The sequence below is a fragment of the Mycteria americana genome, chromosome 3, assembly GCF_035582795.1.
Source record: "Mycteria americana isolate JAX WOST 10 ecotype Jacksonville Zoo and Gardens chromosome 3, USCA_MyAme_1.0, whole genome shotgun sequence".
Lineage (NCBI taxonomy): Eukaryota > Metazoa > Chordata > Aves > Ciconiiformes > Ciconiidae > Mycteria > Mycteria americana.
The window spans coordinates 84,919,734-84,942,361 of NC_134367.1; the positions used below are offsets into that span (position 1 = coordinate 84,919,734).

General features: G+C 42.7%; 2 protein-coding genes and 1 non-coding gene across 4 annotated transcripts; all 3 read right to left on the bottom strand.

Annotated features, from left to right (window-relative positions):
* Positions 1-3,336: 3,336 nt before the first annotated feature.
* TOMM20 (translocase of outer mitochondrial membrane 20) lies at positions 3,337-11,438 on the bottom strand. 2 transcript variants are annotated; one of them, XM_075495914.1, is made up of 5 exons: positions 11,253-11,438; positions 6,101-6,147; positions 5,302-5,383; positions 4,875-5,017; positions 3,337-3,747 (listed from the first exon to the last, which is right to left on the bottom strand). In XM_075495914.1, exons 1-5 carry the CDS (start codon positions 11,374-11,376, stop codon positions 3,703-3,705), a joined length of 441 nt encoding a protein of 146 aa, XP_075352029.1. In that variant the 5' UTR covers positions 11,377-11,438; the 3' UTR covers positions 3,337-3,702. The 2 variants fall into 2 exon arrangements, with proteins under 2 accessions (XP_075352029.1, XP_075352030.1); XM_075495915.1 differs by lacking the exon at positions 11,253-11,438 and adding an exon at positions 10,551-10,940.
* On the bottom strand, positions 10,345-10,479 carry LOC142408536 (small nucleolar RNA SNORA14). The gene has a single exon (XR_012775334.1). It is a non-coding gene; the product is annotated as a small nucleolar RNA SNORA14 (small nucleolar RNA).
* Positions 11,439-12,200: 762 nt separating the features above from the next.
* RBM34 (RNA binding motif protein 34) lies at positions 12,201-20,340 on the bottom strand. Its single transcript, XM_075495913.1, has 10 exons — positions 19,782-20,340; positions 19,116-19,258; positions 17,325-17,544; positions 16,672-16,731; positions 16,066-16,109; positions 15,489-15,572; positions 15,209-15,272; positions 15,044-15,086; positions 13,279-13,397; positions 12,201-12,538 (listed from the first exon to the last, which is right to left on the bottom strand). The coding sequence occupies exons 1-10, from the start codon at positions 20,085-20,087 to the stop codon at positions 12,212-12,214; spliced, it is 1,410 nt and encodes a 469-aa protein (XP_075352028.1). The 5' UTR covers positions 20,088-20,340; the 3' UTR covers positions 12,201-12,211.
* Between the last annotated feature and the right edge of the window lie 2,288 nt (positions 20,341-22,628).

The following is a 22,628-nucleotide window of genomic DNA, read 5'->3' on the forward strand; positions in this document are numbered from 1 at the left end:
CCACACTGGTCAGTGTAAACACACAAATTAAAAACCAAACCAATACTTGGGTACAAGAGAAGCCTTGAAGAAAATGTTTTTTTCACATCAGCCCTTTTCATATCTGTATGTTTAAAAATGCAGAAGCATGGGTGTACAGTACAACATGACTTTGAAACACTCACTAAAAGCACTTAGTGACCACTTCAAAGACTCCCTTGAAGTTTAACTCATGTTAATTTTAACACAACGGTCATGTAGGACCACTGTTTAGCCTAAGGGACTTTAAACACACCATCAACAGATGTACAAATGAAACTTTAGAAAGATTCTTCTGGGTGCATAAACAGCTAGGGCTTTACTTTGATGATGGCTGGCTGGCCTCCTACACAGCAGGGCTGGGACTTCTCCATTTTTCAAGTTAAGGGCAACAATAATATTCTGTCATCCCCTAGGGTAAGGAAATTAGTGCCAGATGATTCAGTGTGTGCCCGATCACCCTGGTTTTGGATTCGATTCCATTATCTAGAAAACTTAATGGTGAGACATCAAAGGTAGTCCTGTATGATCATGAAACTAGCTGGGTTTGTTTTTTTGTTTTTCTATAAAAGCTGCCTGAGAAGCTCATAACTGATGACAGGAGACTTCCCAACATAAACCTAACAGACCTCTGATTTCCTTTATGAGAAATCCTCTTAGTGCTGAAAACAAGTTCCTTGTTCTTGGAGCACCACAGAAGGGAAGATGGCTCTTTCTGGGAGAAAGATTAGTAGTTTCACCTGCAGTAAAATAAGATTACAGATCTTATTCACCAGCAGCTGTGAACTCAGCAGCAGCGAATCCACAACTGGAATGGCTCAATTCCACCTTTTATTAATTTGCACAGGTGAAAAGAAATATGGTACTATGAACAGCTAATGCAATGGCATTACTACTACTGATGCTGTAACATCCATCATTACCACTGCACTTCCCATGACCTGCAGCTTGCTTATGTCTGAAACCAGTTCTAAACTACAACTTCCTACATCTGTGGGCTGTGCATGCTAGCTACACCAGTGTCAGCCTGCCATTGTTGGAGCAACAGCAAATTCCCATTCTAGGCATTATCTTCAAATCTTCACAGTTTGTAAGGTATTAGCCTCATCAGGCAATTTTTTGGGAAAAAAAAAAAAAATCTTAAGTCTTGTTAAAAGGATTCCTCATTCCCACTCTGTTAGCCAAGGCACTCAAAACAGGTATCAGAGCTTGCTCTAGCATACTAACCAGGTACCTCTGGGTTATCAAATATGAGAACAAATTTGTACTTGAGGCTTCATTTAAACCTATGCTATCTAAAATTTTGTTTGCATCTGACTTTGCAGGATCAAGAAAACGAAAAAGGGTTAGAGTAATATGCATGTCTATGATGTTTATTAAAGCAATGACCATTTGTAGACATAATCAGACTAACAGCAAGTCTTCCATCAAAATCAGAAGAACTGACACCCAGGTTTGCTAAAACATACTTAGTTCAGGAGAGCTTTGCTGTAAGCTAAATTGTGAATTCAAATTATGATCATTATACAAAAGAGTGTAGGAAATTGTTCAGGTTTGAAGGAAGGGTGCCACTTTTGTCTTATGCTGTTTGGGTTTGTTTCTCAAGGCAGGGTGGAAGAGTTTGATTTACCTTAAGACAATATTAAAAGCTGAACCAAAAAGATATTATACTGAAGCAACCACCACCAGCAAGGACAGCAGGTGAATATGCTAACAGTTCTGAAAGCATAACCTATGAATTCTTACTTTTTACTTGAAAGGATTAGAAAGGAAAAGAAAAACTCCTCCAAAAAGCCTCACTGTACTCATTAAAAATAGAACCTTCTGCAATTTCACAGTATTTTTATTAAGAATGTTGGGTGCAGCATAACTTTGTCCCTCTAAAATAAATTAAAAGGAAAAGAACAAACCAGCCATTGTCACCTGAAGATTATGGCTACTAAGTTTTACTTTTACCTTACGCTACCTGAACAATTCAAGCACAACAAAGATTAAACTACAGCCAGCTGCTCAAGAAACTTTTGTTCATACCAGCCATTAACTTCAGTATTTGTCGCATTACAGAAAGATTCAATAGCACCTCACATCTTGGGAAACTGTGTTTTCAAGGGGTTGAGGGGAAATATCTCTTCCACAGCAAACGGTCTAAGCAGACTGACTCAGTAAGAGCCATTTCTACTCCCAGACTCAGGTATTTGACTGCTAGGTGACCATGAACTATCCACTTAACCTCTCAAAAAGTGTGTGTGAGGCAATTTCCGAAACGTTGATTTGGAAGAATCTGCCTTCACAGAAACTTACACCAGGCTGAAATGAGACAGATAGGAATGTTTGCTAAAGTGCTCTCAGAGTATCTCACTTCTACTTGGACTATGCCACCTAGTAACTTACTATTAATGTATCTGCATCATTAGCACAAACTATAAGCTGGTCTGAAAGACAGACACCTTGAAGCATTCTCCTCCTTTCTTCTCCTTAAGTTAAAACAAGTCACCATGCCAAAAATATAAAGCTACATTTTTAATTGTTTCTTCTGCCACCTGAGTGGTGACAGCACAAAACCAGAGAACAGTAGAAGCCAATTTGTTTTGACATTTAGAACATCCTATCCATGGAAAACTTGCTTTCAGAAGTATGCTTCTACTACTCACTTGAGTCTGTATATTATTTGCCTCCTTTTCACTGGAAAAGGAAAACTTACCTACAGTCAAGTTTACAGTATTCACACCACACCGAAATTTTACATCATCTTTCTAATTCCATTAGCTTTAGTTAGTTTAGCCTGGGGATATCATCGTCTTACCTTATCAGTGCAATTTTTTTTTTTAAGGCAAATGCCAAAGACTGTTAACAACCATCTTCTACGGTCTTGAAGACTAGAGACTGAAATGTTAACTATCTTGCAAAAACGTTTCAAGCTTTCCAAAAAAAGTTCTTACAATCTGCCCCAGGTTCTAGTCCAAACAGCTTTATTTCAGACACCTGCATTAACAGAGCTTTCATGTTTGCCAGATACAGTTTTGACTTGCATCACTTTAGATGTTATTGTTCCTGACAGAAATGGATTTGTCATTCTTTCTGCAGCCAGTCATCTATTAGCATACTGATTTGCATCTCTTTCTAAGGTGATCGGTTACTGTTTCAATGATCACATCTCTATTTTCTCAGGAAATGACACAAGGTTTTAAACTTAATTAAAAGCATTGGAAGACCAGCCATAACATTAAAAATAAATTTTAATGTTAAGTCATTTTTAGATCATTTGCTCTGACACCCAAATGTTCTGAAATTTAAAGTAGTACTATAGGGACACACAAGTGCAGATAAATCTTTATTGCCATAACTTTGTTTTTTCAAAAATGAGCATTGGGTTTTTAATAGGTTGTAGTTTTATGTCCTTATATGTACAACATTACAACTGCATATTTTAATAATAATGAAGTTAGTGATACTTTGATAACTCAACACAGTGTATTTATAAAATGAATTCTTATCAAAATACACTTTTCACTGGGATAATAAATAAAATCCTGCGAAACCCACCTACACAAAGTTAATTTTAACTCTGGTAGAACCCGATGTGGTACACAGTCCATTAACTACTATGTTTGCCCCTTTATCCCCCTACTGATGCTCATCTTCTGGGGTAAGAAAACATTTTTTTCCCCCTGTTGTGGTGTGACCTCATTCAACATCATCTTCAGCCAAGCACTGTGCACTTACAATTCTCTGTAAGAAGGAGAAAAACTCATTCACAATTACATAAAATTGACAGTAGGCAACTGATTATCAAGCAATGTAATTTTACACTGAACATTAAGCAGTGTAATTACTGAGCAAACTGATTAATGTTAAAAATGGTAATCTACTTGACATAAGTTTTTGAAGTCAGTTACGCAGAAATTACGTACTGTGCAATGCCTAACAAAGCCAAAGTCACATAAATAATATCCTATCAGCCTCAAGCGATGACCTCTGTGTGGTTTTTGGCACTGTTCTCTAAGGAAACATTTTTGCTCCATTGTTTCCTCAGATCTTTACATCTTGTATACCTGACACTTTTCAGTCTTTTTACTAACTATATGGACCTCAAACCAAAATCTAACCAGGCCTGAGCTGTAAAGAGAGCTGACTGACGCACAGCACTGAGTCTCTGCTTTATGTGAGGTAACACCATGAGGGAGTACCCTTGCATTTCCAAGAACGTAAACCATATTATTTATTTTACAATAGACTCACCTACTAGCATATTACCAATGCTACCTGCACAGTGCTCAGGCTAAAAAGGGAGGGCATTTTATACACAGAGCTACGAACACTTTTATCATCAGGGAAACCCCCAAGCTTCCAAAACTGTCATGCATTCTGGTGCTAGTTAACATTTTGTGTTTATAGCTGGCCCAGAAGCAACAGGCTAGCAAAAGCAACGGATTAATTCTAATGGACTTTTATAGCACTTACAGACACTTGTAGATACACAATTTAAAAAAAATAAAACTCAAGACCCAGTGCAAGAAAGTTACCGCTTTTCTGATCCCCCAACTTGTATTTGGGAAACAGTGAATCCGCTTATAGTATCAGAGCTGCGGTCAGATGTCTCTACTTTAGAAAAGCTTAGCATACCCTACACATGAGAGAAGTTTTGTATTTCTGTTTTACCCTGTTTGCTATTAATGCTACATGGTATTTTTCATATACACTTTTTAATGTTTCAGGTGAAAAAAACCCTTCTTTTAATCTACCTGAACATATACAAAAAACATACTACAAAAACCAATACTCGAGACTGATGTAGTGAATAAGAGAAGTAGTTCAATTATTTTTCAAACCAAAACAACAGGGAACATTTCACATACCTGGCTTATTGTAGGGAGCTTAGTTAGAAGCATTTGAAACACCGGCGGTGGAAGAGTCTGCTGTAGAACTTGTAGTAGCTGCTGCGGCTGTCCACACACAGCAATGGCATTGGTCAAATGATCAACACCTTTCTCATATTCACCTGTATGACAAATCATAAGGTTTTGAAATCAACCTTCTTCTACAGTGTAAAGGATGTACATAAAACAGCCATCAACATTGGATTAAATTACTAAGAATCAATCCACACTTTTCTTGCCTCCTCCATTGCTGGATCTTCTGAACACAGAAGGTTAGAAACAAGTAAACAGATTTTCCTAGGTGAATTTGACTCCCCAAAAGATCGTAGTATATAAAAATCATCTTCTAGCAAAGGTAAAGAAAAATTATTTCACAACTTACCCTTCAAAAAAATTATGCTATTACCTTGAGCTAGTAGTTCCTCGCCAAGCTGAATCTCCTCAAGGAAAAACTTCTGAACTGCTTCAGCGTCTTTCAGATCAGGCAACTATAACACACACAGTAAAACTGAAGTTGGCCCTTAAACATCAGTTAATAAACAAATTAGCAGAAAACATTCTCAATTGAAATCACACACACACACAACCATACTGTTACACTGAAACTGGCAAAAAAAAATTAAAAGTGTCACCACTAAGTTAAATGTCCACAGAATGTTTTTGAAAATCAGACTCAGGTCTCATATCATTGCATCAAAAATCTGTAGAGAGGCAGAGCCTGAAATACCTCTACTCGGTTTATTAAGTACACAATTTTGTAGCAATTATAAATTCTAAGGTGTGTTATGTTTATCACAACTATATTTCTTACAATTGGTTGAGATAAATCTATCTTTTCTTTCAGAATCCATTGGCGATAAGGAAAGAGAAATCAAATACTTAAAGCAAAAAAATATCAGATTCAGTTATAGGTGTATCCCATCAATGATTTTTAAGTCTGAAAAGTCCTTGCCCATACTACAAAGAGGAAAACACCATCAAATCACACAGTAAATGTTGTACTTTCTAGTACAAGGCCTCCGTCTGACACAAAAAGGAACAATCATTTCATATAGTTATTTGCGAGCATTAAAAAAACCTAAAGACTGCATATTTGCGGAAGTGTTTGTAATGCTGGAATCAAAACAGATCTTTAAACAAATCTTACAAATAATACAAATGAAACTTATTTTAAAATAGCACTGCATTATTGAACAGAGTATTACCTTGGAAAGCCCTGCCCTCTCTTTGGCAAGCTTCTGTTTCTTCCTTCCTGTAAGAATAAAAACATCTTACATTTTTAATTTGTGATTAAAAAAGCCTTCAGATTATAGTTTGAAACTGTGAACAAATCAAAGTTATTTTCAAAATAAGAAAGTGATAATGTATTCCAAATATTGAAGACTGAACACAAGACTTCAACCCACTCTCTGCAACCGAATATCATTTAGAGGTCTAATGAGGGCTGGCAGTAGCGTACCAACTCAAAATGGCAATTCTTCTCCTGCTGGCTATGGTAAACACCAACTGTGCAGGGCCTGCAGCAGAGCATACCTCATGTGCTAGAGGCATGAAGAAGGAAAGAGAATTAGAGTAATACAGGATTTCTCTACACGATTTCTAACAATGATAAGCCACAGAAGAACTGCCTACAAGTCAAGGCTATCTAATTTTGAACTATATGGTGCACCACCAACAGGAACTTTAGCAGGTCACAGTACATAAGTGTAGCAAAGACTTGGGAACTAGTTAAATAGGTGGCAGTATCTCATCACCCCACAGCAAGAGCAATATTAAAGCATACATTTCTGAAATCTGAGGAAAGCAAACATTTACAGATGGAACAAACATTTACAGATTTAACTGCCCAACCTAAAGACACAAAGTTGGTCTGCAACATAAAGTACCACTCCAGCAAAACTAGTGTAATTAAAATGATATATAGCTTGCTTTTAATGCAACTAGGCGGGTATAAAGATATTTTATAGTAGCAGCTATTCATACAAGAAAGAATAATTATAGTAATAGTGGTGATTTCCTTAAAATAATCATTTTTGTAAGTCATCAGTTCATCAGCTGAAATCATTACACCAATATAACTTTTAAATACAGCCTGTGGTTAAACAACTGCACTCTTACTATTTGTCCTCAGTGTCTGCTTGGTGAACAGTTATGTTGACAAAGAACAACTGTCACACAGCCTTGATTTTTCTTTTGAGACAATTTTACAAGCTAGAAATACTTCCAAACATGACTAGCAGTTTTAATGGAAAGGAGTTAAAAATTTGCGATTGTCCACATGATGAAGACATTCAGGAATATTATTTCCTAGTAGTGATAACGTAGCACACAAAATTTATGAACAAGATCAAGTGTTCTTTATATAACGGGAGTTCACATTCTAACTACACAGATCACCCTTTTACCTTCTACCAGTACCTTAATAACCCTTAGCACCCAAATTTCTACAACTTACTGACCTGTGTATGTTATTTTACACTATCATATACAGAAAAATGTGTCATATAGAACTGTAGCACACTATAATTTTATCATTATGGCTGTTTTCAATATTAAAGAAGAATTTATCTCTTGAAAGTTGGTGCCTTCAATTAGCTCACTCCAAGTTTTCCAAAGCTTTAATTTGCACAAAACTTTAAACTACACTACTATGCAAACCAGTTTTGTTAATACGTAAAATCTTAAAGATGAAATAAAAATAAAGTAGTATCTGAAACGTTTCACTATCAAAACAAGCCATGTTGCAACTGTAGCGCATTGAGTGAAAACGTCAATGAAAAGTACAAAGAGTAACAGCTTAACATTTGTACGTCATTTTCAGGAGAAAATTGTGTTTTCTTGGCATGACTATGACATCTTCTAAAATATTACAACAGGTATCAGTTACCAGGTTAAGCATTCAGAGATAAAGAAAAAAAGACATGCTCGTAACTGGAACTATTTAATAAAAGCTTTTGACCACTGATCACTCGCATATGAAATCATATACTTTAACCTGAAAATAGTTAAGGAATGTGAAGAATCACCAAGATTTTCAAACTGAACACTGATCTACAGAATCTTTCAAGTCTGATTACTATGCAATTTTTCTTCCTCTTCTTAATACATTTTTACAAGTCCACTAGCTAAAACAATTACAAAAACCAAAAAGTTCTAAAGGATATTTAGGAATTCTTCCCATACTGGTTGGTAACACTAGTTTTAAAATATCTTTGCAACAACAGCCGAAGTTACATTTGTAATACAACAAGCAAAAAGCAATGGCTTTATGGGGGCTGGGGAGGCATGACCTAAAAAAACCCCCAAATTTTTTTGTTTTCCCTCAGGGACCTCCAGGAAAATGAAAAACTTCTCTCCTTTCTAAAGACATTATCATATTCAAAAAAGGGGAAGGGCAATCTTTCACCAACTAAGAAGGAATCTTAGTTAATACAGAAATGCATGTGCACCCATCCAAAACAGAAAGCTAAACTGCAGCTCTCAAACTCCACATGACTTGCAGGTCCCTCAGGCACAGCTCTTGTACACGGGGAATAAGTTTCAAACATGAACCAATGGATAACCTGATGTGCTGGCATGGGTTGCAAAAATCCCCGAGTTGCCCCAGCAGCTTCACAACCAGCCCCACAAAGGAGCAGAACAACCAAAGAGCTGTTTGCATCTTCAGCTCCCATCCGTGAAGTCTGCCTACTGCTCTCCTCTCACTCAGCTGCCCAGGCAGAAGGTGCTGAGGCAAAGTTCAGCACGGTCAGAAATTCTGTCTGCCTCTGAACAAAGAGATCAGTGTCTATACTTGCATACAGAACAGTTCTGTTTCATACATTCAAGAACACGAATAGTAAATACACCTAAAATCTTGTCATCTTAAAATATAGCTGCAGAAACTAAGCAGCTCCAGACAGCTTTGCTATCTTTTGGTCCCAATTAAATATGGACATGCCCCCAAACTAGCAACATGAAAACTTAACACAAAAGCTGCTAAATAAATAAGATTAAGACATCTGGAAAACCAAAGTCCAGCAGTTCTTCAAGCCTCCCAGGAAATCACATTTTTTTCCCCTGAAACCTGAATCTGGACACCTCATTTTTACTATGGGCCTTTGCAACATAAACTTTGGTCCTAACACAGCCCAAAGAGATGTACAGTATAACTGGGATGGCAAAAAAAAAATTGCTTCTTCATTTGTCAGCATCTGCTTGACCAAACACAACAGGCAACCCACTGACATGTAGGTTCTCCTGTCCTTCACAAGTTTCAATGACATTGCACCACAGAGGCTGAAAAACAATCTTATCCTAAGAATGTTACTGGAAAAGATCTGCTGTAAAGGTGGCTTCTACAAGTTTTTCATCAAATACCCCTACTATTGCCCGAGAAACAGTATATCTTCATCTGAAGAACTGTGACTGGCTGCTGCATTGGACCTTTTTTGGTCCAGTATTGTACAGCCCAAGCCTTACTATCCAACAGTAAAAATGCTTGCACCACTACAGAAGCATCCGTACTAAAGAATCAGTTACAGGACTAGAAAATAAAACCAAATTCCTTAATATTATCTAAAGCCTTACAACTAAAAGCAGCCCAGTGTATCATGTCCAAGGACCATAAGTCATACAGTGATGTCCTCCAAATGACAACAGCCATCCCCTGTCAGACCACAATGGTTTTCCACTTTAAAGAAAATGTTAATTCTTAATCAGAGCAAGTCTAAGGTTTATTCAGAACATACTGGATAGAAGCTCAGAACATGAAAACAATGGGATGCAAAAATCATTTCCAGTGCTTCTGCAAAAATCTTATGTAATCCAGTATTTTCTCTACTACATATTTAACATCATAAAAAGAACACGGCCAATTACACTGCCAACAATCGAGTTTGCTTGTGCAAGACAAGCACATACCAGTTTACTATACTAAAAATTCCCAGTGAATGACCTGCACTGCAGGCCAAAAAGTACTTAGAAGACACAATGGAAGTATACGTCTAAGCTCCTACACACATCAGTGAGGGCCTGAAGATGAAGTATTCGAAAGACATAATTTGCTGTGGAAGAACTTACAGAAAGCGGAATAAATACGCTGTTAAGCATCAACACTAGTGATTCAACAAATTCAATCCGTTAAGGCAAAATCAAAGTGTTTAAGTTACGTTTAAACATCATCAGGTAAATACTCATTTTAACCCATCTAGTTATTGACTCTTCCATCCATGAAACTGCTGATCACATTCTGTTTACTTGCTGGGAAAGTCCACCTTAATGGTAATTTCTTATCTTCAAATTAGCTATCATATCAATATGATATTTCCACGACAGAAACAACCCAGCACAACAAGTCTCAGCTTATTTTTCATGATTCATTTGAGTACCTTGGATGACTTTGAGTACCTTGGGTACTCATGCCTACGGTTACATTTAAAACCTTCACTAATTATTAAGGCATTCAAATAAATGTTGAAGATGTGAAATAATGAAGAGCCACAGCAGAAGAGCTCTACATTTTGGATTAATCAACAGTTTTCTCTGGCATTCATTCTTATCCTGGAAGCTAATAACAGAGCTGCCAGGAGGGTTAAGAATGCAGCAGGTGAAATACCCGAGGGCTCTTGCCTTACCACAGCAACAACTTCACTATAAGAGAGAGCGCTGCTTTACCTGGTGGTCTTCCAAAATAAAAAAAATAAACGTCATCACATAAACGCAGTGGCGATAATAGCATGGCTGAGTGCGTAGGATAACCAGATTTAGAAAAACAAAGGGAGGCGAGTTATTTCCAAGGCAAGCTTCTGACGCGGAAGCCGCAAGTTACCCCATAGCTACACAACACGCAGCAAACACGACGAGACGACTCGTCCCCCGGTGCAAGTAAAGGGAGGACGAGAGGCAACAAAACGCGGGGGCTCGGGCCTGCCTCGCACAAGCGCGCCCGGGCGAACGCCGCCCGCCAGCCCCCCGCCGAGCCAGGCCCTGCCGCGGCCTCCCGGGCGCCTCTCGCGCCCTTCCCGCCCGGTACCCGCGGCGACGCGGGCTGAAGCGGAGGGCGGGAGGGCAGGCGGCGGGGGCTCAAGGACGTTGCCCCGCCGGAGGGGGCCGGGCAGGCCGCTACCCGCCGACGCGGGGGGGAGGGGGGGGCCGGGCAGGCCGCTCTCCGCCGACGCGGGGGGGAGAGGGGGCCGGCGGCGGCCGAGCCCCGGCCGTGCCCGGGAGCAGGAGGGCGCTGCGGAGCCGCTGCGGAGCCGCCACGTGCCGCCCCCCCGCCCCCCGCGCGCGGGCCGGCCGGGCAGCTGAAGGCAGGGCGCGCGCGGAGCCGTTGGAGGCCGCCGGGAGGGGAGGGGGGGGAGCGGCCCGGACACTCACGCTCCCGCAGCCGGTTCTTGAAATTCGGGTCGCTCCGCCTCTTGCGGTCGAAGTAGATGCAATAGCCGATGAAAAGGGCCCCGCAAAGGCCCGCCGCGATGGCGCTGGTCTTGCCCACCATCATCGTGCCCGGCGCCGAGGGGAAGGTCCCGCCGCGCCGCCGCCGCCGCCGCCGCCCCCCGCCCCCTCCCTCCCTCCCGCCGCGCGGCCGGCGCCGAGCTCCGCAGGCACCTTGGGGCGAGCGGGCAGCCAGAAAGGACCCCACCTCGCTTCCGCTGACGTCATCAGCCAGCGGCGGCAGAGGGCGCCTCCTCCAGTGCCTGCGGGGCGGCCGCCCGCCCCCGGGGCGCATGCGCGGCCGGGCCTAGCGCCAGCGCCGGCCTCTCCGGCGGCCCCGTCCCTGCCTCAGCCCCCGGCGCCCACAGGCCGCTGGAGGGAAGGGGCAGCGCTGGGGAACCCCAGAGGCGCGGCGGGGCCGCACCACGCATGCCGCGAGAGGGCAGGGCAGGCCCGGCCCGCACGCAAGGCGCTCGGCCCCGCGGCCTCCTCCCGCCGCGCAGCTGCAAGGTCGGGAAAGGCCAGCCCGGCCGTAACGCCGCTCCCGCAGCACCAGCTTTTCGTCGCCCGGAAGACCAACATCTTGTAAACTGAAGCTTAACAGTTAAAAAAAAACCCACAACTATCCAGGTAACGATTGGCACGTCATCACATCACCACTTTTTCTGTAGTCATTCCGAGCAACTCCACACAACTCCCGAAGAAGGAATTCAACTAAGCTCTGCAGCAAGACCTCAGCTGGAGATGTATTCCTGGAACACGGTAATAAAGCCATGCAGCAGCGGGGTAGGGACAGGGACCTCGTACTGCCTTCTGGGAGAAGCCAAAAACCCCAGCGTGAGTACCAAGAACAACTACAGCTGTATTAGCAAACAAAATTTATGAGAACGCTCTTGCATACATCAGTCTTTATAACAATAATGAACACTTTTATACGTTTGATTCTTATCAGAAGACCCTTTGCTTTTCCCAGCTTTATTTCTAGGAACAGTTTTTAGTCTTTTTGGTTTAGTGCTCTTCTTCAATGGGATTGCTTTTTCACCAACAAAGGAATCACGAGAGCACCTCTTGTTTTTTAATGTGGTATCAACTCTGTCCTTAGGAGCACGAGACTGATCTGGACTTTCCTGTGGTGCTTTCCACTTCTCCCCACAGCGCTTCACTCGTATCTTTCTTCCCATCAGAAGTGAGTCGTTGAGTTTCAGAGCAAGATGTACAGCATCCGTATTCTACAAGAACAGACATTCAGTTTAAAAGCAGCATTACTTCCAACTGATTGCTTTCAAATAGCTGCCTTTCTTTAATTTTTATAAGCAAGATTTTACCATAAAGAGCGCTCAAACTGCTCTATTTATTGAATGACACATCTCTGCTCCGCTCTAAAACACCAGCACACCCACGTAGCCCATGCATCGAGGCACAGATACTTGAAAATGGGCTATAAAACAGCCTACATGAGACATGAAGGACAGAGGCAAAGAGATGACGGAGAAACTGGGGAAAAAAGGTATTGGGCTGCAGGAATAAACTAAGGAAGATGAGGCTGGGAGACTGCCATGAGAAAGCAAGCTGTACTGAATCCAAAATGGAGAGCCAGTAAGCAAACCGGCTGCAGGAAAGAATTCCACTCATATTTTGACACATAAGAAATGGGAGAGCATTTCACCAAGCAAACTCATCTCTCCCTCCTTTAAGTCTTTCCCTTAAAGTTCAGTTCTTTCACCCCAATGTTTTACAAGTTTTCTTTGTGCACAACCTAAAATAGTTTGTTTTGTATCTGCTTGCACAGAACCGGTCCTCCAAGCTGCTTTTAACATACACAATGATGCTGCCTTTTAATGTCATATACAAATAAAAAAAAAATTACTAAAAAAAAAAAAAAGAAAAATAATTAAAAGGCCATAAAGGCAAATCCCAATTCAGATTTTGAAGAATTCCCAGTGTCCTGAAGCATGCCATTCATACGTACCTCAAAGAGAACGTAGCCAAAGCCTTTACCCAAGCCGGTCTTTCTGTCTCTCACAATTCGCACTGCTACTACACCTCCACAGACAAAAAAGTGTTCTCGCACAGCATCATCACTGATGTCTGCAGGCAAGCACAACGAAACAGATGCCTCTTCAGTCAAGACACACAGCTTTAGAAGCCAGGCCCAAATCCAAATATTTTATATTTACCAATTCAGGTACACAAACATATATATTTAAATATATAAATTAATATATAAATATATAGGTGCACAAATACCAGTGGTTCAGAAAAATTCTAGCAAGCTAACAATGCAGGCTTTACAAAGGGCTATTTACTTTGACGGTTGCTGATCCTCTAGCTTTGAAGAATAGAACATAAATCACAAATAAGAACGAAGGCAAAACTGAAATAAATTTTTCAAATAATTTCATTTATGGTTTGAACATAGTGGAAATTAAGATTTGTGCTACATTTTTGTAGCTCCTTCTTATGCCAGAATCTCTTTCTAAGAATAATGCTGATGATAATGAGCTTGAGCTGGCTGTTCCTGGAGTCTAATGCTCATTGACTGAGCTGTGAATTTTAGCTGAATGGGGGAGAAGGGGTTTAGGGTTTCCAACCACAGTTGCTATGCGATTATTCTGATAATGGCTGGATGTGTGAGGCTTTCTCACTCTCATGCCTATGCGAACAGACAAGCGTGATGTACCGATACAAAAATACAGGTTATTCTCTTCCCTGTACAGGTATGCTCCATACTACGGTAAATCCCTTTACACAGATACAGTCGTATCTCTGTTAAGGGGAGGGGCTGAATTTAATAGTACAGGTTTAATTACAGCAATGAGACTTAGATGTGCTGAGAAAGGTTCAAGCTGCTGAAGTCAGAGCACTGCAAAATGTCCAAACTGTTTCTTCTGCAGGATGCACAGAGGAACATACAGTACTGACACACACTCCACACAACAGGCATTAGCAACATCACCACAGTCAGATTTGTCACCTATCCAGATTTTCAGACAGGTGAAGTTTTAGGCTGAAGTCTACAGCCCGTTTGTTTCAGCATCACTGTCAGCAGTACGTGACACTGGCTCTGCGTCAGGCCATAGGCACAGGGCATACCTTCATCCTGTATATTTATGCATCCACACCACCCCCAAGCAAGATGCTCGTTCCAAGCATCCTGACTCCATTAATACCCTCATGTGGACCACACCTGATGGCAATCCCTTCATCTACTCTCCACTCTACTCAGAAGCAGCTGAATATTCATCAAGCACTGACCTCAACTATACAGTAAGCACCTCCACACGGGTAACAACCGATTGCCAACAGCTGTCTGGACAGAGTCACTCACCCTGTGACTCACAGACAGCATCAAAATGAGAAGCCATCACTGTGTATCACTTGGAAGTAGTTCACAAACAGGTACCGATACACGTTTAACAGTTTAGAAAGCTATGGCCTATGCAGTTTAGTCATATTTACTTAAAAAAACATCAAGCAACAACAAGAACTAGAAGTGCTTGCAGTTCTAGCTACAATAAAGAAAACAATTAATCTGCAGAACTTGCCAGAAACTTACAATGCCTTTAGGTGTTTCAGTTAAAAAAATAAAACTGCTATTTAAAAAATTAATTCCAGCAAAAGATATTTAGCTACCTAAACATACTACCCTAAATATCAATAAATAAAAAATCCCTAATGTCAACATATTCCATAAATGTTAAGTAACAACGCATAACAATCCGTTTTAGACTTACCATATGAGAGATTTCCCAAGAATACAGATCGTTTATTGTCATGCTAAAGAAAACAAGAGATACAAGACAGTAAGTTATTTGTTACAGACAAAAAAAACCCCAAACACAAAACAAAAAACCACAAACCCACAGAAAAGGGTTTCTCTAGTCACACCTCTTACTTACCGAACTCGGTTTTGATGCAATGTCAACTCTGATGTGAAATCCACTAGCAATTTCTGTTCCATTTCTTTTGTAGCCAAAAGCAAAGTTTTAAAAACAAAATGAGTGTTACTTAATTTACAATGTCACTGCATAGCTTTATTCCAAAAGCAAATTTACTTTTACGTTTGAAAAAACATTTTATTCTGATTCAAGCAAAAGAGAGGAGGTAGTTCAAATTTATCTTTTAACACTCTCTAAATCTGCCTCTTCAGCAGGGAATGAGAACAAAACTGAGACTTACTCATTTAGAGCCTTAATAGCATCACATTCTTCCTTAAATACAACATAAGCATTAATGAACTTCGCATTAGGATGCACCTTATGCCTGGAACATGAAAGAGACACATATTGTTTAAATAATTCTGATGTTGTGCAGTGCACAAGCACTTCTTGTTAAACATATTTATGCCTCCTCTTGTTCTGTGCACAGTAAAAACTTTATTTCTCTTAAAGGTCAAGCTAGCCCCTTATGCCCAAGGGAGTTTCACTGTACATCTTATACAGCCTGTATATGCACCCTGATCAAGCTTCCTCAACTCATAAATACATCCAAAGGAATTAAAGACTCTTAGCATCTTCCTCCTTCCTAAAATATAGGAATTGCAGCCTAAGATAACAAATTACTTACTAGTATAATGGGCACATAATTATTTTTCACTTGTCAAGAAAACTTACATACACACAAAGGTAATAAGGTAATTACAAAAGTCAAAGAAACACAAAATTAAACAATTAATATAGCCAAATATGTAACAACCAACACTTAAAAATCATTTTTGCTTTGAAAAATAAAGCACAAATTCACAAGAGGAACCTACTTTATCGCTGCTAACTTTTTGGATAAAGTATCTTCTGCTGGAACCTTTAAGATAAAAAGAGCTTTAGTTAAGTGGGTCTACTGTCAATTTATCTCAAATACTTGAAGACAAAGAGGAATTCAAACAGGTACCATTCCCACCCAAAGCGATGTAGCCAGTACAGTGAACAAATGAAGTAACTGGCTATTCCTAGAGATAATCTAGAGAGACCTCAGAATTAGACAGCTTGCTTTGACTTCATCTGTTGCACTTCTTGAGTTCCAGACTGTTATCTTCAACTATTTTACAGAGTACACTGATTTACAATCATATGTGTCTTTGCTACTATGATTTAAAAACAAGTAAGTAATACCTTCACTAAACAAGCAACAATAAAAGCATTCTTCTTAAGGAGAAAATACAGCTCTGATAGTATCAACTGCTGCTACAGGAAGAGTAAAATGTGATGAAAGGAAAGATGCATCTGCAGTGCCTCTGTGGTAAAACCTCCAAGGATTCTTCTAATGGCAAAAAATACACACCCAAACCCACTTCTGCACCAATGAATACTACCCTTTAAGACTGGAAACATAATTTTGTTATATAACATTAGAGGAAATAACCTACCAAAGATCGGAATCGAATGGATTGTATTTTTCCATACTGTTTAAAAAGAGATTTCAGCGCCTAAACAGAAGATATTACAAATAGTCAATACATTTTTTGCATTCTGGTAATAACGATTACTGTTGAATATTTATTAGTAAGATTGTTTTTACACTATTTTCATTTTACTTATACAAGGTCCATTAAAGGGCTACTAAAAATATGCAAATAATTTGTAACTGTTCCTGTGTTTCTTGTGGCAGTTTCTTATTCTACAGATTGCGAAAACTGAATTCATACACCTTACTATGGAAGAAAGTATAATTTAACGTATTTTATGCAACAATCTGAAGGATTATTTGCATTAAAAGTTAGAAGCAGTCTCTAGCTTTGTAATTGTAGTTCTCATTTATTAAGTCATTTTTCACTGAAAAAGAAACTAACCAATTCTACTAAAGAAAGAGCAACTGCATCCCCTGCTGTAAAAAGCCTAACTCTGGTAAAACAAAAGAGATTACCTCTAATGGTCTCTGATAATGAGCATCATTTCCTACTTTCCCAAAAAGCAATTTTAGTTACAAATACGTACGACTTCTCAGCTGGAAACATCCCCTCAAACTAAGGACTATTGCAGTTCTTTTCACTTCTCTAGCTGACAGAATCCACTCACATACCTGAACAGTACAGCTGACAGGCAAGTTTCCAACAAACACTGTTCTTCTGTTTACTGTTTCATCAGCCACCTTTTTTTTCTTCCGTTGTTTTACAGTAGTGCCTGTATCTGAATTAGCAACACTTTTGGTGATGGCATGAGAAGCCCCTTTTTTTTGCTTAGCCTTGTTTTGAACCAGTTTTTGCTCCTCCTCTTCATCTGCCTGCTCCAAAGCACTCTCCCTTATTAGAAAAAGACAAGCAAATTATAATTGATGGGAAAAAAACTTGAGGTCAGAGAACTGAAGCCTCCAAAATTTTAACTTATCTTTTAAATTACGTTCAACATAAAATTTCAAACATTATTTTGCTTATTATGCATTAAACAAACATATCTGACCATTCCATAACATGGAAAACTATTTGCTGTCCCCAGGACATTACGTTCACTATTTAGTAGGTGTAATAAAGAAAGAATTCATAAGTAAATCATTTTGATATCCTCTAAAACTGAAAGGGGGGGGGGAATTTGTCTTTGTGCGCTGGAACTAAGGAGAAATTTAGTTCTTCCCAGTATCCAGGGCACTCACAACAGACAATCCTTTGGGATCCATCTGTACGCTAACAAACCTCTATCGATCCAAACTTGCTGTTAACAGCATCAACAATAAGCAGACCTGAAGAAGCCTCTGGAAGGCTACCAACACCAAAATAGCAAACAAAAGTTTCATGGGCACGGAAGATGCAACAACACACAGTGTCAGAGACAGGACATGGTGTTTGCCTGGAGCTACAATCAAGCAAACTTCATTATCCAAACTTCGCTGCACTGAGAGTAGCTTCCTGCCTGCATTGACAGCATCTTGGTTCAACCCTGCGTATTTAAGGGAACAGACAGTGTCACAGAGTAGTTCTGTGTCACAGCAGAGGGCAAGTGTGCTAAGGACAACTAACTCTGTCTGGTAACTTGCTGCTGCTGAAACCGTCACTGCTCCTTTGACTGCAGGTCTGCTGAATAAAGCCAACTACAGTTAGAAAGCATCACCCCATGCCAGAGAAAACTTTTTGTCTACATCTACAACCTTTAGACCTGTTAGCTCTCTAACAGGGGGTTTGCACTTCACAGAATCGTTTAGGTTGGAAAAGACCTTTAAGATCATCAAGTCCAACCGTAAACCTAACGCTGCCAAATCCACCACTAAGCCATGTCCCTAAGCACCTCATCTAAACATCTTTTAAATACCTCCAGGGATGGCAACTCCACTGCTTTCCTGGGCAGCCTGTTCCAATGCTTGACAACCCTTTTGGCAAATAAAATTTTCCTAATGTCCAATCTAAACCTTCCCCAGCGCAACTTGAGCCCATTTCCTCTGGTGCTATCACTTGTTACCTGGGAGAAGAGACCAAAACCCACCTCACCACAAGCTCCTTTCAGGCAGTTGTAGAGAGTGATAAGGTCTCCCCTCAGCCTCCTTTTCTCCAGGCTAAACCACCCCAGTTCCCTCAGCCACCCCTCATATGACTTGTGCTCTAGACCCTTCACCAGCTTCGTTGCCCTTCTTTAGACATGCTCCAGCACCTCTTCATGGACCTACAACTTCAAGAAGCTGGAAGTATTTACTACTTTCTGGTGCGAACTACAGAAAATTTTCACAATCTTCTTAAAAATAATCTTCTTAAAAATAATCTTCTTAAACACAAGGTTCAAGACGAATAGTAGAACAGAGCTTTATTTTTTCACTGAACTCATAATCTCATGATTAATCTAGATGTTGGGTTTTTAACCTCACTATAAAAAGGTATCATCTGCTCACCTGTTTGCCAATTTTTTCTCTGCTTTTGAAAGTTCCTTCTTTCTAGCTTTCTTTGCTTTTATAGGAGGTTCTTGTATGACAGATGAGCTCTGGTCTTCTGACGCTTTCTCCACTTCTTCTGTATGCTTTCTTTTCTTACTTTCCTTAAAAAAAAAACCAAAACAAATCAACTTGAAAAAGCAAAATTCTAGAAACACCCTACTATTATTTTATATATTGTAATTCATTTGGAACACCACTAACTGAAGCCATCAGCTGCAAGAAGCAGTGCTTCCGACACCCAGGTCTGCCTGGTCACCGCTGTGCCCACCCCACCGGTCGCACCCACCCGCCCTCCTCACGGCATTTTCAGCCCTGAGGGGACCACCACGGGGACAGCACATGGCGAAAAGCGACCTGCTACTCACCTCCTAGGAGGAAGGGCTCCTGGCTAACGGGGCTCCCCAGGAAGCCGCCCGCCCGCCCGCCAATCGCCCACGACCGTTATTCGGCCCCCCTCGGGCACGAACGCGCAGGCAGGAGGGAAACGCTCCGCTGCCGCCGACACCCCCCGCCCCAGCCATGACCGGGCCTCTGGGGGCAGAGCACCCACCGCCCGGCGGTTCGCGCCATCCCCGGCTCCCGGCAGGCCAGGAGGAGCACGGCGCGGCGCGGCGCGGCACCTACCGCCGGCACGGCCACCAGCACCGGCGGGGCAGCGGCGGCGCTGAAGAGGCGCGCGAGGGGCGCGGCGGGGGCCCTGCTCGGGCACAGGCTGTCCGCCACCTGCCCCACCACGTACTGCTCCGCCTCGGCCTCGGCCTCGGCCTCGGCCCCGGCCCCGCGCCGCCCCGCCGCCTCAGCGCGCGCCCGCCCACCGACGGCCGCCCCGCCTCGCCTCCGCGCGCGGGGAGGGCGCGCGATAACGGTCCCCGCCGCCGCCACCGGGTCCTGCGCCCGCCGCGGCTCCGCGCCCCTCCGGCGGGCCCTCATGGCTCCTCACGAAGTGGGGGGAAGCGATTGAGCGCGCGTCACTTCCGGCGCGCGGGACCGGAGCGGGCGGCCCCGCTGAGGGAGGGCGGCGCTGCGGGCCGGTGAGCGGAACCGGGCCGGTGAGGGGGACGGGAACGGGACGGGAGGCAGCGGGGTCGCCCTCGTAACGCTCCGCGGGGGAAGGGTGGTGAGGGGCCGTGCCCGGCGGAGGCGCCGGGAAGGGCGCCCTGCGGAAAGGCAGCCCCTCCCCGCCCGCTCCCTCTTCCGCCGCTCACCGAAAACCTGCCCCGCGCCGCGCCCCGCCCCACCCCGGGGGGCCCGGCCCGGCCCGGCCCGAGTGGCGGGGAGGAAGCTCTTCCCAGCCACGACGTCACAGTGCAGCGCTTGGGTTTCTGTGGGCGCGGGAGCAATATGAACACATAATACATCAGCTAGGGCTGTTGCACTCGTTTGGGGGGAAAAACGCCTGTGGTAGGTGGTTGCATTTATTTTCCGAGACCCTCGGCTCCAGGCCTGCTGGGCTCAGCTGCATCTGGGAAGGGAGACGGAAATTATTCCGTGATTACTTCTTTCCGTCTTCTCAAGCTGTTTCTACTTAAAATCACTGACGTGGTTCAGCGTGCCACAAGTGGTTAAAAACGAGTGTTGCTCTCGCCTGCGGAAAGACTAACTTTCTTTGCCCCACGTTGCTGTGGAAATACTTCTTACGGCACCCTTTCTCTTTTGTCTGTCTTCATGAGTACTATCCAGCCCGCAGCCAGGATGAAATTACAAAAACCCAAGCGCACAAACCCCCCAAAACCCCAGCTGAAGCCTGTGCAAGATGTTCTCGTTGTCCTTGAACACAGCAGGTTAAATGGAAACTGTCAAGAAGGTTGCTCTGTGGCAGGCTGCCTCACGCTCGGGCAGCGCTGCAGCTGAAAGACGGAAGTAAAGCCGATGGAAAAGGGCTTACGCACACCATTTCATTACGGTGCGCCATTGCCAAGGTGGGTGACCTTAGGCCAAGTTTGTAGGCAGAAAGCATCCCTCCAGTGCTCAGGCAGCCCCTTCCCAAAATAGACTTGGTATGCATTACAAACACAACTGGGTTCTAGAAAGAGCACAGAGCCACAGGCAGGTAAGCAGTTATTGCTTAAACAGTCCTAAGAAGGCGTTAGACCACCAGAGAGATCATCCCAAAGCATCACCTGGGCAGTTAGTTTCCTTCTGGATGGTTTCATCTGTGCCCGGGATCCGCAGCAGGCTTTTAAAGCATGGAAGGATTTTTCTGATGAAAAAATCCCTGAAACCCAGTACTTCTGGGGGCAGTTGAGGACTGTAGCCTGGGGGACAGGAAAAGGAAGAACTAGTCATACCTCTTTCCCCCAGCTTCGCCTTATAGCCAGTAGGGGCGAGTGCTCTGGATTGTCTTGCTGCTGCAGCTATGTGGACAGGACTGGATAACTGATGCAACTGGGAAAGGCCCTTTTTTGTTAGGCTAATTCTCAAACAGATCATTTTCCAACCCAGGCCGCCGTGCAGCTGATGCAGAAGGAAGTTTGATCCGTTACTAACTCTCTGCAATTAGGCCCCTAATGGGGATCTCCTTTTAGACCTGCCTGTCCAGACTGTAATTTTAAATGCTAGACAATGTGATAGTAATGGGAAAGGCACAGGAAGTTACAAGGCACTTAAAGGCTGAAGGAAGTATGAACAGCTCTTCTGTTGTATCATTTTATGCACTTTTTGAACAGCCAGTGTTGGCAGTTTTGTTGGCACCAACATCCAACTGAAGGCAAAACAAGTAATCCAGCTATGGAATAAAGGTAAAGCGTTAGTCTTGACACATGCACCAGGCATCCCATGTCTGGCCGCCTGGATGCCAGGAAAGGCAGGGACCCTCACTGATGGGGTCAGCCCAAGAGAATACACAAATTCCTAAAAACCAGCAGGTGGCTGCTGCGCTACTTGTATTGGCTTTTCCAATCTACCTGCACACAATAGAGCGGTTCTGGAGGTGACAGGTGGGGCAGAACAGGCTGAACCATCAAAATACATCAAAATTACATTGGACAAGAGTTCAGCTGGCTGATTTCAGAGACGTAATTGCTGAAGCTCAACAAAAGGCGTACAGCCTCCAGGAGCTCTGCCAGAGAGCAAGTTTGAGCCCTGTGGTGACAGGAAAATGTCATGGCATGATGGAAACTACACAGTAACAAGTATGTACAAGCAGGAGACTGTAAATAAAGGGAGTCTGGAGCAATGCAGACAGCCTTCAAGCAAGGCATGCTTTCTCTCAGCATATGCTGACAGTCTACACTCTCGGCTATTCTCAACACAGTCAAGCATGAGATGTGCAAAACTGATTCTGTTGCTCAGCCAAGGGGTAAAGGATTAAGGAGGGGGTAGTTTGTCTCATTTTGCCTTTCAGGTCATGGTCCGAGCAGGCACTCAAGTATGGGCACAGCCCAGCAATCGCTAGTGGGAAACTTTCTCTGCTGTAAGCACACAGTGCATGTCAAGCAGGGAGCATGCCCATGTTTAAAGCTGTGTTACAGT

Excerpts from the sequence above, each read along its gene's own strand:
- TOMM20 (XM_075495914.1), bottom strand. The coding sequence starts at position 11,376 with ATGATGGTGGGCAAGACCAGCGCCATCGCGGCGGGCCTTTGCGGGGCC. Across the intron at positions 6,148-11,252 it reads CAAGAACCGGCTGCGGGAGC|GAAGGAAGAAACAGAAGCTT; the intron begins GTGAGTGTCCGG and ends TTATTCTTACAG. Across the intron at positions 5,384-6,100 it reads AGAGGGCAGGGCTTTCCAAG|TTGCCTGATCTGAAAGACGC; the intron begins GTAATACTCTGT and ends TGTGTGTTATAG.
- RBM34 (XM_075495913.1), bottom strand. The coding sequence starts at position 20,087 with ATGAGGGCCCGCCGGAGGGGCGCGGAGCCGCGGCGGGCGCAGGACCCG. Across the intron at positions 19,259-19,781 it reads TGCTGGTGGCCGTGCCGGCG|GAAAGTAAGAAAAGAAAGCA; the intron begins GTAGGTGCCGCG and ends TTTTTTTTTAAG. Across the intron at positions 12,539-13,278 it reads TTGGCTACGTTCTCTTTGAG|AATACGGATGCTGTACATCT; the intron begins GTACGTATGAAT and ends CTGTTCTTGTAG.